At 39.7% G+C, this 17129-nt stretch overlaps 1 protein-coding gene across 4 annotated transcripts in view; it reads left to right on the top strand.

The window, feature by feature from the left end:
• Positions 1-17129, top strand: part of WAS (WASP actin nucleation promoting factor) — a 34482-nt gene that overhangs the window by 224 nt on the left and 17129 nt on the right. For all 4 annotated transcript variants that reach the window (XM_072431343.1, XM_072431344.1, XM_072431345.1 and 1 more), the window contains exons 2-4: positions 2405-2539; positions 8914-9000; positions 11036-11132. In XM_072431343.1, the coding sequence (XP_072287444.1) occupies positions 2405-2539; positions 8914-9000; positions 11036-11132 (319 nt within the window). The remainder of the gene's footprint in view (positions 1-2404; positions 2540-8913; positions 9001-11035; positions 11133-17129) is intronic.

Consider the following 17129-nt stretch of genomic DNA (forward strand, 5'->3'; position numbering starts at 1 on the left):
GCTAATAATGGATAGGATAACTAAGCCATGAACCTGTTGCTTATCACAGAATAAATTTTTAAAGAAAACCTGTCATGGAGTTATTCTATCGACGTGTAACTTAGAGGTAGATAGGCACCTGCATTTTATTTTTACCCCAGTATAGACACCACATCAAAACTGTGTCACTTTAACACCTAGCTCTAGCCAAAAATATTTTTTAAATATTGTCAGTGTCCCCACTGGGAAAGTTTTACTGAACTTCCTCTCTATATAACTTCAGGAAGCAGTGGGGTAAAAAAAAGCCATAGCAGTCAAGGAGGCTGTTATTGACTGAGGTTGCCACTGAACATAAATTAACAATTCTCCAAATTAAAATAACTGACATTAGATGTACAGTAGTAGATTTCAGAATGGTCACTATTCATTGATTCCCTATGCAAGTTGTACAGAAAGCAGAATGTGTTAACTGTGTTTGTAATGTAGTCAGGAATTAAATTAACCCTATATACCTAACATAGTCTTCCTCAGGCTGAAGGACAGAGAGACAAGCTGGAAAATAATGTTAAAAGTTATTTCCCTGCACTGATTCAATTGGACTTTATTCAAACATTTTATCAGTGGTAGTCAACAAAGGTCCAACTATGTGGCTTTTGACAGAATGCCACATAGTTGTATTGTGTTTTCTATGCATTAAACCTAATTTAGTTAAGTCAGGCAGTCAAAATTAATGAACCCCAAACCTAAAGGTTCAGTCCTGCTGCATTTCTTGCAAGATACTCAAGAAAGCTGGAGTCATCATTGACCACAATATTATACCCCATCATTGGTGTGACTAAATGCAATAAAAACCTCCAGCACTGGTGTCAGTGAGCACAATAATACCCTCAGAACTGTCCGTGAACAAAATACTGACCCAAGGAATGCTATCAGGGGCCACAATATTAACCCTAAGCCTTAGTGTTAGTAACTTCAATAATAACCTCAGTACTAATCACTCTTTTGTGGTCAGCAGCAGTGTTTTTTAACTTTGTGGTCAGCAGCAGTGTTTTTTAACTTTGTGGTCAGCAGCAGTGTTTTTTAACTATTTCCTTCTCTCAACATTGGTGGTCAATTCAATGACAGTAAAATTTAACCCTCTAGGTTACTAACCTGATCACAAGGTCCATTCACGTTCTCATTCCAATTTGATTGGGACATTATTTTCCCTCTCAGACAGATATCGCTTCAGGTTTTTATTGTTAAAATATTAGGATCAATGACATAAGAGGGGTCAACAAGGGGCCCCAATCAAAGTTTTGTTTTGGAGCCCCATGATTTATATTGATAAACCTGATAGAAAGTAATGGGCAATCTCTCCAAATAGGACACAGAGCAACAAAGGCACATTTTATATTGAGTGGGAGAATGGTTAGAATCTCAGTGACATTTATGTTACTTTGTGTGCCTCGTTGTACTGGTGACCTACATTTTTTTCTTTCTCGTCTTGGTGTTGCAAGGGCTTTACTGAGACACACAGTGAGAAGAAAAATATAACATAAATTATTATTTTTTCTGAATAGTTAAAGTAGTACAATTTTTAGGTAGTGGGACAGTTATCTAAAAGTATTTTTTTTTACGTTAACGTAAACGTTTACGTTTACATGTCAGCATGATTCGTGTTGAATATTTGTATTAGTCTATTTCATTTACAAATCTGAAAATGGCCATTGCTGAAACAGATGTTGGGGTTCTCTATAAAAAAAAGTGTAATCAGCAAATAAACTGCTATGCACAAATCAATGTAAATTTTAGATAAATATTAACAACAGATTACCTTTTTTATGTCCACCACCCCTGCAAGTACTAAACATTCATACATTCATACAATGTCTACAGACTGGATCTTTGTAGGAAAGGTTTCGAAAGGTTTAGAAAGTCACAAAGGCGAAGAAGCGTTGTCCTTTTGCAGCAAAATTAATATTAACACACAGGCTAATTCTAATTTTGTTTACAACATAGATACGTAAGTCTACATTAGAAGCACATAATTGATTTTAAAGGTTGTAACAGCCCTTATATGAAAATGTGTAAATTATTCCCAGGAATTGTGATACAATATACAAATCCAAAACATTTTGCCTACTATTTAGCATGGCAAATTAAAAAATTACCATAACTGATATCTATGGCAAATTCAGCATAAACAAACTGCATCCACTGCAGTCCTAGTTGAGCTCACTGCCTCCCTGCTCTGTGACTTACTTCTCCCTATAGATTGTTATGCCTTCCCATGAATAGGTTACAGATGCAGCCTGCCAAGCAAATTGTAATGAAATATACAATGATGAGTCAAACACAAATTTATTTCAATAATCCTGACCTTTAGCAATGTTATTATTTGTGATTTATATCATTCCTTCAATGTTCTTGTGTTTATTTTTAGGCACTTGCAACAACCGTGGTACAATTGTACCTAGCACCAAGCAATGACCATTGGGTGAAGCAGTGCTGTGGAGTTCTATGTCTTGTGAAGGACAACCCTAAACGTTCCTACTTCATGCGAATATACAGTATCATGGTACGTCTTATTAAGCTGCCTAATATTCATATTCAAAATTGAGGATTTTATAGACTATTGCAAAGAAAAAAAAATGAACATTTACCGGTACATTTACAATTCCTACCCTTCAGTAGCAATACTTCTTTCCATTGTTAAGCACCGGGATAAGCTCACTGAATAATCCTATACAAAGCCAGAAGCCCCCCCCAAAAAAAGACCCCCCTGACCTACACCCTGGGACAACACAGCTGAACAAATCTAACACATTTTTTGTGGACTCTTAAAGTGAATTGTCATCGCCTTGTAAAGGCTAGAGCTTCCTTTGTTTCATTTTTTTTCTTAATACATTTTTTACTAAAAACCGAAAAAAAAGTTTTAACAAAGCTTGCAAAAGAACTATTCATACAGAATTTCTTTCAATGTCCATTGAATAGCTTAGATGTTGAAAATGTAGCTGAAATTTTATTGGAGCTTCTCTCTGGACATAAATTAGTTGATGTCTGGAGGGAAATCTATCCAACAACGAAGGATTTCATTTTTTATTCACCTTCCCATAACAGTTTTACCACAATTGACCATATTTGTGTACAGCAATAATTTCTACCTCAGATTTCTAAGTCCAAAGGCCTTGCAACACCATGATCAGACTATTCTTTGGTCTTGATGTCCTGCAAAGCTTTAGTTCCAAAGTCCTCTGAATTTCATTAGAAACTGAACGAAGCTATGTTGTCCAATTCAGAAATGGTGAAAATATTAGAAGGCTATATTTCCCACTATTTCACGGTAAACTATGACTCGGTAGAATCACCAATCCTTTTGCGGGACGTCTACAAAGTAACAATCAGAGGAAATTTTATACAACTAGCTTGTCGCATTAAAAAAAGCAGCAACCAACAAAATTACAGATTTTACTTTAGATTTGGAGCAATTGGAAAAAAGGTGGAAGGCTACATCAGTCAAACAATTGTAATAGGTAATTAAAAAATAGCACAAAAACCTAATTACATTTGCTGTTAGACAGTAAGGTTGAGAAACAAACAAAGCTTTTATGGCAGAGCTTTTAAACCGGGCCCATGTTGGCTAATTTACTCAATGCAAAATCGGTACATTCTTCTTTACGGTTAAGGCATTCTAATGAATCCATAACGGTAAATTCTTCTACCATCACAACCCGGTTAAAAGTAATTATTAACAAAATTGTACAACTCCGCCTCCAGTTTCCAACCCTCCCAGGCAGATGATCTATTTGCTAGCCTAAACTTATCCACTTTGCCTCAAGTATTAGGTGTAAAAATTGGGGAGGAGATTACTGTATCAGAGATTGTGGGAGCCATTAAATCACTGAAATCTAGTAAAGCACCAGAGCAGATGGTTATTCAGCCCTATATTACAAATAAAAATTCAAGAGCAGTTAGGGCCTTATCTTGAAAATTTCTTTAATTATTTAAAAGAACACCCAAACAATCCATATTCTTCTCTTCTGGCACATGTTTCCATGATACCTAAACCGGGTAAAGATGAACCTAGACCAAAACACAATTATAGGGCTATATTGTTGCTTAATGTTGATATCAAAATACTGACAAAAATATTGGCAACCAGGCTAAACACATTTTTGCCATCACTAATACATAAGGACCAGGTGGGCTTTGTCCCTGGAAGACAGGCTCCTGATAGTACTAGAAAAATTGTCAGTCTACTTCATTTGACCCACTCCAAAATAATCCACTCCAGAGTATGTTATTGGCCTTAGACATACACAAGGCATTCAATTCTACTTTGTGGAAATATTTATTTTATATATTAACCAAATGGGGATTTCTGACACAATTCGGGGCCTGGCTGTCTGCTTTGTACTCCAACCCATTAGCCAGAATAAAATATTTATCTTTTTATTCCTCAGCTTTTTCTTTAGATAGAGGAACTCGGCAGGGTTGTCCCCTGTCGCCCTTACTCTTTATTTTGGCTTTGGAACCACTAGCTCAGTTAATAAGAAACAACGTCAACATACATGGAATAGACTTGGGTACTCACATTTAAAAACTTCACCTATTTGCAGATGATATTCTGCTTACTATCATCCAACTCACGGTATCTCTTCCTAATTTGGTAACAGTTTTAAATGTTTGCAGCCATGTCTGGATTTGTAGTTAATGAAGAAAAAATCAGTCGCTTTGAAAGTCACGCTACCTCGTCAAATTGTGAACCAGGTACAACAAGCCTTCCATTTTAAATGGGCCACCCAATATTTAGATTACTTATGTATCAAGCTTACCCATACATATGACCAGCCATTGTTTGGCCATCTTAAAGCTATGTTGACAAGATGGGCGAATTTACCAGTGTCCTGGATTGGTAGAACCAATTCAGTTAAGATGACAATCTTACTGAAGATTTTATACCTATTCAGGACACTTCCTGTTATAGTCCCAGCGAAAACTATGCGGAACTTCCAAAAGGCAATCATGAGACTTACAGTGTATGGAATGGCAAAAAGCAGACATTTCCACAAAAAAATGTTATATATTGCTGGCAAACAGGAGGGATTGGGGGTTCCAAATCTAATGAAGTATTATCAGGCATCCAATTTAGCTTTTATCCCATCGCTGTATGTGGGCTCTATGGCCCCATTTTGGGTCCAGATAAATATCTATGCCAACCAATAGCAGTAAAAGCCTTACCATGGATTGGGTTGCAATTTCGTCTGTCAGGTTTAAAGAGGAAATAAACTCAAACCTCACCCAAAACAAAACAAAAGTCCCACCACAGTTGATCGGTGCAGAGGTCTCTTCCATTGGGTCCCGCGTTGTCCGAGCACCTGGCTGCAGGCCTGCGCCCTGGGTGCCGCCATCTTCTCTATTTTCAGTTTTTTCTTCCTACGTCACCCGACACAGGCGCAAGATTGGGTAACATGGATGGGAAAAAACTTGCCGATCTCACTGCGCATGCACATGAGATTGGCAGTTTTACCCTTTTGACGAAAGGGCTCGTTCCGTGTATGCCTGAGAAGCTTGGGCATGTGCATAAGGAGCACCTAAGAGCCTCCCTGGATGTGTGATGTAGGTATCCTGGGAGGCTTTGCGCTCCCATTCATTCTCAATCGCCTAGGTCAGAGGTCAGCAAACTGTTGGTGTGCAACAACACCAACAGCACTTTCAAGGGACATTTCGATGCCAAGCACGCAAACACGTACAGAGACTTTCATTGACTTCTACCGTCAGCTGCCACATGCTCAGTTTCCAATGTTGTTAGCCCGTGCCAAGTATGTGATCGCAATGTTTGGCAGCACTTATTCGTGCAAGCCGCTGTTCTCCAAGATGAAGTTTTGTAAGAACAAGTTGCGCTCTTAGCTCACTGACAATCATCCTAATATCATTCTGTTGCTGAAATTCTCATCATTAGATCCTGATATTATATCTGTCTCTACGAACCTGCAATATCATTTTCCATCGATCGTACTGTATTTTTTAAATATATAACCTTTCCTTGGACACATTGTTTCTTCTGGCCTTCTTGACTTCCTGAAATAGCCTAGTGTTCAAAAAAGTTTGCCAACCTCTGGTCTAAGGTATAACCCTGTATACCAGACTGTCCATAGACTTTATAATGAAAACAATTAATGCTCCCAATTTTTGATCAATTTCTGTTGTACTAGAGCAGAGGTCGGCAAACTCCGGGCTTCAGGCCACATACGGCCTAGCTGGTAGTTTGTTCTGGCCTAACACCCCCTGGCCAATCTGGCCTAATTCCGGCCAGGATTAGGTTGGAACAAAGTACCGGAGCAACATGCTGCTCTTGTGCCTCCTCTTGCTGTGGCTCCTGAAGGAAATTCCCTCTCCTCCGCAATGCATACTGAGGAGAGGGAATGTTCCCTTTTTACCCCAGCGGCAGAAGTGTTACCGCCGGCCGGGGTAAATAGGGAACTTTCCCTCTCCTTCATATGCATTGCGGAGAAGAGGGAATTCCCTATAGGGGGCGTTCCTGGTGGGGGGCGGGACTTGAGGGAGTCCAGCCTAGTGTGCTCCTGCCCACCCCTGAAATGGCCTAGTGGCCAAAAATTTTTGATGACCCCTGGCCTAGGTGATGGAGAATTAGGGGGCGGTGCTACACTTTTATTTTTTTTCAAGTTTTGCACTTAAAAAACAAACAAACAAACATAATTTTTACCTTACATAAAAGGGTTGTCTACTTATTTATGTAAAGTGAAAATTCTGAGTTTAGGTACGCTTTAAGGCCATGTTTAAAACACCTATTACAAGTTTAAGATATTATTAGGTACTCCACTGGATTGATGTCCTGTTTTCTCCTATTGCACCGGATACAAAACAATCCTTTTTTTCTCCCAGGATGAGAGTCTTCAACAGCTTTTACAGGGTGGAAGGTTCACAATAATCTGAATGTATACTCCTTTCTGTATAGGTCAAGAATAGTTACCTGGGATGAAATACAGAAAACTCACAATTCTCCTGGGAAGGAGTATTTCAGATATTTACAGCTCAGTCATGGGATCAGGCCCCTGATCCATAATCAAAATCACCCGTTTAAACTCATTATTGGAAAACATTTTTCCATGAACCCCTTTGACCACTAAGCTAATTTCCACACTGTATACTGAACTAAATAGGGTATCTCACCCCCTAGTGCATAAATATGTTTCCCTATAAGAGGAATGTCTCAAGGCATGCTCCAAAACATCCTCTTGTTCTATGAATGTCACAGTACTTGAATCAGCATATAAAGTTATGATACGATGGTACATGGTGCCTCTCGCCTAAAACACTGTACAAATCAGGGATCTGGGCTATGTTTCAGGGGCTGTCAAGAAGAAAGTACTACTATACAAATTTGGTGGAAATGTCCATTTGGTAATAGATTTTCGAGTAGGGTATTCTGACTTTTGAGAAAGTGTTTATTCCTAAAGATCTGTGAATTGCCCTGTTACACTTTAAACCATCAAATATTACTAATAGACAATTTCAATTAAGTATGTACTTATTGTTGGCAGGTAATAGCAAGCAATTGGAGTAAGCAATTCCTGCCCTTCCATGAAGTGAAGGTTAGGATGGATAATATGTTAGTAAATGAGAAAGTAACCATTTATCGGACTCCTATAACAGATTTTTATCTGTGTGGGACCCATGGTTGCAATATTCAACACTGTGGATACCTTTAACTTCATTGTCGAGTTGGTAACAACCTGAGATCAGTTCGAAAAGAGTGACTGAAGTGTACTTGTCCGTTCTTTTGTCCCTTTCCTTTTTTTTTCCAGAATATGGAGGGAACACCAGGAAATCTGTTTAAATGTTATTTTTTTGTTTTGTTTTGTTTGAGGTTTTTGATTTCATACACATGCAAATGTTGTTTGACACTGGTTTATTGTCACTGCCATGATTATATATGACATAATGATTGCTCTACACCCTGTAGTGTCTATATTTGTTTTCATCATCAACCATGGACTCTCTGGACTGGAAAACTTATACATATTGTTCAAACAACTTTTTTTTAATATATTTTCATGCTTTATTTGTAAAGTTTTATATATATATATATATATATATTGTTTATATTTAAAAATCAATAAAAAATATTTAAAAACTTTAAAACAAAATGTAGCTGAAAAAAACATAAACAGTAAAACTTATATGTAAGCAAAGTATGAATTTCCCTTCTTTATGATGGGACTAAAAAAGAGTCCAATAGATAGATAGATTGCTCCAAGGATGGCATATGTGAAGTTATGTATCATAGGCATAAGGCCTGATTTATTAAAGCTCTCCAAGACTTGAGAGGATAGACTTTCCTCAATAAAGCTGGGTGATCCTGCAAACCTGGAATGGATTTCTTCAAAGTAATTTGCTATTGCTAGCAAATGTGTTGAAACCTTGACCAGGTCCATCCCAGGTTTGCTGGATCACCCAGCTTCACTGATGAAAGTGTATCCTCTCCAGGCCCATCATATCTACTCTCCCCTTTTTCCTATATGATAAGTCAGATCAGGAATGTTCTGTCATGATATATAGATACATGACTGGGAACTTTTGTAACTATGAGAATTTGTAGAAAAGGGAAGGGTGGGCCAAAAGGCAAAACACCTGGCATTTAGGATACCAGGTAATTGTTTAGTTTATCCAGGATCTACTAGCCAGTTATAGTAGATTTTTAGATTTGAAATATAGATTGGAAAGATAGGACACAATAGAATAACAATAAAAATAATTGACATAATTACAAAAATCTTTATATTCCAATATTAAAAGAATGTTGCAGCCTTCTGTTTAGGAACCTTATGCCTCATCTGTCTGAAATATTGCTTGAGCAACGTTTTTGAATGTGTTGGATATTTTAGGACTGTGATCACAGCTATACTAGACTAACAATTTGTTTTGCAGGAGGAAAAGTTGATTTGGGAACAAGAACTGTACCAGCAGCTCAGCTACCACAGTTCCCGTCCATATTTTCACACATTTCCAGCACACGTGAGTTTCTTTGCATTTCCTGTGTTGACTGATGTGAGAAATGACGTGTGTGTTAGAAGCAACAAACTATGCATGTACCCAGCCTCAATGCCTCAAAACCTGTGGGGTCGATGTTTTAATCTGGGGTTCTTCAGTTGGTCAGGTCTAGGTTTTTCATCAATAGATTTTTTTTTCTTAATGCCACAGGAATATCAACATGTGAATGCTATGGTTCACTGTTTTCACATGACAAAAAAATTGTTCAGAGTGCATGAGACATCATTTTCACACATGGACTACCCAGACCTTAACTCCATTGAGAATCCGTGGGATGTGCTGGAGATTACTTTAGGCAGAGGTCTGCCTCTTCTATTATTATTACAAGTTCTTGGTAAAAAAATTAGCAAGCCTATTAAAAGGGTACAAGGTGAATGAGTGCTGTAATCAAAGACTGTCTCGTGAAATAATAAAGTATGTGACTTTTTTGACCAGGCAGTGTTAATGTCAGGATCTGCAGACAATTTTAGCTACGTATGACATGTATGAATTGTGCCAAAATATGGGGGAGTGGTATTCACAGTTGTTATGTCACAGATATAATTTGTGACAGTTTATGCAAATATTGATGGGTTCAATTTGAAGTGTACAAAGAGAGATAACACACAGACTTGAAAGATTGTACTATTTATTAATGAAGACAGATAGATAAAACAATGCAGTTACAAAGACTTAGATATAACAAAAATACTTAGCTGCGGAAGTGAGTTGCATTCATCATCCAAGGAGTCTTCCAAATTAATGGCTTGGCAGATGATCAAAAAACATGTTGCATACAGTTACTTCTGGTCAAGACTAGTTATTAAGCATGGTACTGTGTTTTTAACTATCCAGGAAACTGAGACAATGGCCAGTGTTTGACCAGTACTGACCAATGATCATCCCTTAAACCAGCATTTTTCCTTATAAGGATGCCAGTTAAAGGATATGCTGCATTCCTTTAGGATGACCTCATATATGGTATACATGTACCAGTATATACTGGTAAAGCATTATTGTTGGTGAGACATAATTGACATTAAATAAACTTGTGCTAACCCAACAACAGTTTTGTTTTGATTTTATGATATGAGATGCAGTCAGCATTGAACAGTCTCAGACCCTAACGACCCATCCCACTCTCTCACCTTTAACACCTTGTCCAATCCTCACCACCTGAGAGCCTTGGCCGGCAAAAACCATAAGCCTTGGTTGACATAGTGGCCAGTCACCTGATCTCTGTGAAAAGGAAAGATTAACCAATAAACTCCAAACGTTTTCATTGGAACAGGTCACGTTTGAACAACTAGGCATTGGTCACATACCAAGCTGAATTTTCTGTTTTAAAAGGAAACATTTCATACTTACAATTTTCCTTACCAGTGCCTCCAGAAACCACTGCCAGCTACAAACTCATGATATTGTAATCAACTTAGCGATACAAAGTCAATGTATAAAAAATCTAGTCTATTCACAGGGAAAATGTTATTACTCATTGGATGCTACCATCTTGCCACTACCACTGTATAGAGAATAAAACCCATGCAAAATTTTGAAATAATACTGATCTGTCCTTAAACTTTTCTTTGTTCAAGACTCAAGAGTTTAGGCCTCCAGAAGATTCTTCATAACCTAAACACTTCTAGATTTATCAAAGGAGAATCTGAGTGATCCAACAAACCAGAAGTGGATCAAGAAAATATTGGATAGGCTATCAATCATGGAAGGACCTGGAAGATCCAATAAACCTGGAATGGGTTTCTTTGCTATTAGTTGGCAAATGTTTTCAATTCTCAAAAGGATTCAGTTCAGGTTTTCTTGATCACCCAGGTTGACCCATGAGTCTATATTCTCAAGTCTTAGCGTGCTTTATTAAATCAGGCCCAAATTCCTGGTTATGCTGAGACAGGCTGTAGCTCTATCCATGGGCTTATATGTCACTGTAGGCAAAGTCTGTCTGTAGCAAACAGAGGGAAAACTGATTTAAATGTGCATTTTACACTTTGTTTTCTATCCACAGGACTGCCAGGCTGGTCTAAATTTTGCGAATGAAGAGGAAGCTGAAGTGTTTCACGCTGTTGTGGAGGAGAAATTACAAAAACGGCATCATAGACAAGGTATCTTTATTTATTACCCTGCCAGGGACAGCTGCACTGAAAGGTATGAAATTAAATGAAACGTGAGATTTGATTGAAAATGTGCCATAAAAATCCTTTTTGGTTATTTTAGGAATATTTTAGCATAGACAAGGTATGCCAATATGACAGCAACCTATAACTGAAATCTGAAGACAGGCAGCTCTAAAATCTGTTTTTTTTTCTGGGAAAATAAAATGGTCTCACAGTTAAACCTATTTTTTATAATCCCTATCCTACACCTTTTCTTATACTATGATTGTACAATTTTTAACTTTTATAATGTGCCACAAGTACCTGGTAAAGATGGACTGGATTGGTGCGCTCGCTAGCAGTAAAAAAAGATGTCTGCCATCTAATTGTGCTCTGCAACTCCCAGGTGTGTTGCTGGCCTAGCAAACAGTACCAGTGAGTCTAACAGGCTCTTCCTTAGCCATTCTGATTCCGACCGCAGCATAGTTTCAAATGGGGAATAATTCAGGCTACATCCGTCCTGAGCAGAAGACTGTCGTGGCATTCTCATCCATGCAGTCCCGATCCAAGATGGAGGACGTGCAGGACTAAAAGCAGTATCACCTGCTCCCAACAAGGTGGAAGAAAACTCCAGTGATGGTTCCTCTCTCTCCAAATTCCATAGCGGGGGAATTCCCAAGTCTATAGTGGACTTACCTGGATTCGTAATGGCACTTTTGCAAAAGATACTATCTTATTTATCACCTGAACTTTTCGAGGGTAAACCGCTCCCTGGCCCCTAAAAAGCCGGATGGACCTCCAAGGGACATTATAGTGCATCCTACATTTTATAAAACCAAGGAGACGATTATGAATGCTACCTGGAAAAAACGGGATCTCAAATTCCAAGCATACACACACCAGATTATGCTGGCTCCGCAGTCCATTCAGAAGCACAAAGCCCTTTTTGACGATTTATGATGTAGATATAATTTTAGTGAACTAATAGGCTCCTAACACTCATCAAGTACAAATTTTTAAACATTTTTTCCATTGATTTATTTTGAATTTAGTAATGCTTCAATTGTGAGCCCTAATACTAACCATCTAAACACCGTTTAGTCAATACCCCTGAGAAAGCCCTTACTGGCGAAACGCATCAGGACCTATTTTTCGACTAAAACAGGTATTTCATTTTTTTTAAGACATATCTCATCTATGTCTAGTACCAAATACCGCAGTCCTGTGACTACTAGGGATAAGCAAGCGAGATTTGTAAGTTCGATCTTGCAGCGAATCGGGCCTTTTCGCTTACCGAACATTTAAGTGAGAACGGCCTTGTGATTCGTCATGAGGTCCTGTGGAATGTGGATTGTGACAGGCACAGGTTAGGAGCCTTCTGTATATATACAGATATAGCAGTTTTTGATGTTACCTGTTCCTATGTACCAAAGAAGCCAGTTTGCTACAGAAAAATTTTTGTCCTACTCTCAAAAAAATACAGATCTTTCAGTCTTTGATACCTCTTGCTATTTAGCGAAAAAATACAGACAGTTATTTCAGTCTTTGATACCACTTGCAATTTACCAAAGAGGACCGTTTGTTAAAAAAAAAAAAAGTTCTGTCCTACTATATAAAAATACAGATATTTCAGTGTTTGATACCTCTTGCTATTTACCAAAGAAGACCGTGTGGTAAAAAAAAAAATATTTCCTACTATATAAAAAATACAGGTATTTCAGTGTTTGATACCTTTTGCTTTTTACCAAAAAAGACCTTTTGTTAAAAAAAGTTTCTGTCCTACTATTTAAAAAAAATACATATATTTCAGTGTTTGATACTTCTTGCTATTTACCAAAGAAGACAGTTTGGTACAGAAAAATTTCTGTCCTACTAAAAAAAAAGTACAGATATCTCAGTGTTTGATACCTGTTTGATAGCTATTTATCAAAGAAGACCGTTTGGTCAAAAAAAATATCTCTCCTGCTATATAAAAAATACAGATATTTCAGTGTTTAATACCTCTTGCTATTTACCAAAAAAGACCATTTGGTAAAAAAAAAATTTCTGTCCTACTATAAAAAAAAATACAGATATTTCAGCGTTTGATACCTCTTGCTATTTACCAAAGACCGTTTGGTAAAAAAATATTTCTGTCCTACTAAATAATAAATACAGATATTTCAGTCTTTGATACCTTTTGCTATTTAGCAAAAAAGCCAGTTTGCTCCAGAAAAATTTTTGTCCTCTAAAAAAAAACAGATATTTCAGTGTTTGATAGCTCTTACTATTTACCAAAGAAGACCCGTTGGTAAAAAAAAAAATCTGTCCTGCTATATAAAAAATATAGATATTTCAGTGTTTCATACCTCTTGCTTTTTACCACGGAAAACCGTTTGCTGAAAAAAAATTTCTTTCCTACTATATAAAATGTCAGATATTTCAGTGGTTGAAACCTTTGATTGTTTACCAAAAAAGACCGTTTGGTAAAAAAAAAATTCTGTCCTACTATATAAAAAATACATATATTTCAGTGTTTGATACCCCTTGCTATTTACCAAAGAAGACACTTTGGTACAGAAAAATTTCTCTTCTACTATAAAAAAATACAGATATTTCAGTGTTTGATACCTCTTGCTATTTACCAAAAAAGACAGTTTGGTACAGAAAAATTTCTGTTCTACTATAAAAAAATACAGATATTTCAGTGTTTGATAACCTCTTGCTACTTACCAGAGAAGACCAATTGGTCAAAAAAAATTCTGTCATACTATATAAAAAATACAGATATTTCAGTGTTTGATACCTCTTGCTATTTACCAAAGAAGACCGTTTGGTACACAAACATTTCCGTCCTACTATTAAAAAAACACAAAGATTTCAGTGTTTGATACCTGTTCCTTTTTACCAGGTGCATTTTTGCCTGAATAAGTAAAAGGTGAGCAGTAGATCCAGGGGAAGGGGCGGGTTTGGGGAACTTGCCGCATCTGGCAGGGGCATACTCCCCGGGAGTCCGCCACTGTAGGACAGCGGCAGCAGCAAACTGTTGGAGGCAGCAGCACAAGTGGTCAAACAGGTCTGAGATGTGTACCAGTACGCTGGTAGATGTATTGAGAGGGCGGAATACAATCATACAGCCACGTCATGTGGAGAGTGTTGTGAACTGGGTCTCAGGGGCCTCAAGTGCAGAGGGCTCTTCTTCTGCAGCAGCAGCAACCAGCACACTCGTGACAGCCGCAAAGACAGGAGTTAGCGTGGCTAATGTGCCTGTACCTCCCGATGACTCTCCCTTGTTGTTTGACAAACAGCCTGAGGATCTGACAGTGTGAATTTCAGAGCAGGAGGCAGACTTTGAGACCCTTGGAGAGTGTGGTCAGCACTTGCTGGACGAGGGTTCTGGATCAGTGGCTGCATTTGCAGATGTTGGCCAAGATGAAAATGAGGATGATGATGACCGTGATGTCCCTTGGGAACCACCGATGCGTGTAAGGGCTAGCAGCAGTTCCGAAACAGACATTGAGGAAAGGCAGCAGCAAAAGACTGGGGATAAAAGGGGCCACCAATCTGCCTCATGTGGGTCCCAAAGAAGAGACAGAGGAGTGGGCACAAGCAGGGGAACACTCAGAGACGATGTGACTGTGGGGGAGGTGGAGCTGGAGCAGACGCAGGGCACCCAGCAGACGCAGAGGCAGGCAAAGAGAAAGAGCAGCAGGGTGGTTGCACGCACCTCTCCAGTGTGGTCCTTTTTCACACTGAAAGGCGATGACGGGTGCGTAGCAATCTGCATCTTGTGCCACAGGCACATCCAAACAGCACAGGCTGGATCACATTTTGGTACAACATCCCTGCTTTCCCACATGCCCAAGAACCACAAACTAAAAAGTGGAAGCAGTACTTGTGTTATCTTGAAAGAGGTACAACCACATCATCCCCGCTTCTTCCACCTATGTTGACTCCTTCTCCACCTCCAACTGTCATTGCTACTATGTTTAAGGAGGTTGGTGCCAGCCACAGTTTCCACCCAACCTGGCACAAGAGAAAGAAAAGGAGACATGTCTGAGCAGAATACTATGCGACCGGCTGTATGAGGAGTTCCATGCACCACATTCGACACAGGGGGCTCAGACGGACACTGCTTCCACCGCATCCCCCTGTAGCGGCGGCAGCATCCAAAAGTCTAGGCCAAGGAAGGGGGGATTTTCTGGATGCCTGGCGATATCTGATGCAGCCACCTCAAACAAGTGAAGTGCAGGGGCACAACCATCAAGAACAGATGAAGCACATGGTGCATGATTACGTTGGCTCTTTTCTGGCTGGTGGTGGTGTTGACGACAGCAGTTATGAGGAGCATGCCTGTCCTGACAGTAGTGAGGCCAATAATTTTTGGGTCAACAGGTTTGAAATCTGCCTGCAGTTGGCACAGTATGCCATCAAGCTTCTTTCGTGCCCAGCATCCAGTGTCCTGTCCGAAAGAACCTTCATTGCCGCTGGTGGAGTGGTCACGGACAAGCAATCACCACTGTCGCCGAAAAATGTCAAATTGCCTCACCTTTTTGAAAATGTACGAAAGGTGGGTTACTTACAATCATCATATCCCCACTGCAAATGTCACTGATTGACTGACACAAGTACTCATTGGCCAACCAGGATGCCTCTGTGAACCAACACTGCTCCTGTGCTGAGTCTGTGGCTGCCTATCACCAACACCCTGTCAGCTGAGCCTGCCTCGGTTGAATTTTTCCGCTAGTCGTCATTCATCCCCAATGTCATGCTTGCCATTGTGCCTGCTAGCAATATACTTTACATTTCTGCTGCTTCCGGGAAGCCGACAAACTGCAGATAAAAACTTCCAGTACTGCCACACTGATAGGAATTATTGCCTAATTTTTCAGTTAAGTATTGTAATATTGAGGGTTGGCATTCTTGTCATCCACTTCATGATGGAAACTAGCAATATCGTCTACCTTCCTACCACTTCTGGCACCACAGACCACTGCAACAGTGCTGGAGCACAAAACATCTTGGTCTGGCTCTTCACAAGTTTCAGGTATTTGTATTACACACTTCTGGGTGGCATTGACGATGGACTACACCAAGCTCTACATGCCAGTTACCAATGTGGTCCAAGCTCCGTCTCAGGGCCCACCGCTTCCCCCTTCTGCCTGTCAGTACTCTATTTACAAAAATTGTATACTTCTGGGTGGCACTGACGATTCACTACACCCAGCTCCACATGCCAATTACCAGTGCGGTCCACGCTCCGTCCCAGGGCCCACCGCCTCCTTCTGTTGCTGCTGCTGCTGCCTGTCAGTACTCCATTCACTAAAATTGTACACTTTTGGGTTGAATTGATGATGCAGTACACCCAGCTCTAGATGCCAGTTACCAATGTGGTCCACGCTCCGTCTCAGGGCCCACTGCTTCTTCCTCCTACTGTTGCTGCTGTGGCCTGTCAGTACTCCATTCACCAAAATTGTACACTTCTGGGTGGCATTGATGATACATTACACCCAGCTCTAGATGCTAGTTACCAATGCAATTCCGGCTCCAACTCAGGGCACACCACCTCCTCCTCATGCTGTTGCTGCTGCTGCCTGTCAGTACTCCATTCACTAAAACTGTATTACACACTTCTGAGTGGTGGCATTGTCAATGCAGAATGCAGTGCCCAGTCCGTCTGCTGCTGCCGCCTGTCAGTACTCCATTCTCTAAAACTGTACATTTCTGGGTGGCATTGACGATGCACTACACCCAACTCTACATGCTAGTTACCAATGTAGTCCACGCTTCATCTCAGGGCCCACCGCCTCCTCCTGCTGTTGCTGCTGCTGCCTGTCAGTACTTCATTCACTAAAATTGTACACTTCGGGGTGGCATTGATGATGCACTACACCCAGCTCTAGATTCCAGTTACTAATGTGGTCCACACTCCATCTCAGAGCCCACTGCCTCCTCTTGCTGTTGCTGCTGCTGCCTGTCAGTAGTCTATTCACTAAAATTGTATTACACACTTCTGGGTGGGTGGGA

The sequence above is a fragment of the Pyxicephalus adspersus genome, chromosome Z, assembly GCF_032062135.1.
Source record: "Pyxicephalus adspersus chromosome Z, UCB_Pads_2.0, whole genome shotgun sequence".
Taxonomy (NCBI): domain Eukaryota; kingdom Metazoa; phylum Chordata; class Amphibia; order Anura; family Pyxicephalidae; genus Pyxicephalus; species Pyxicephalus adspersus.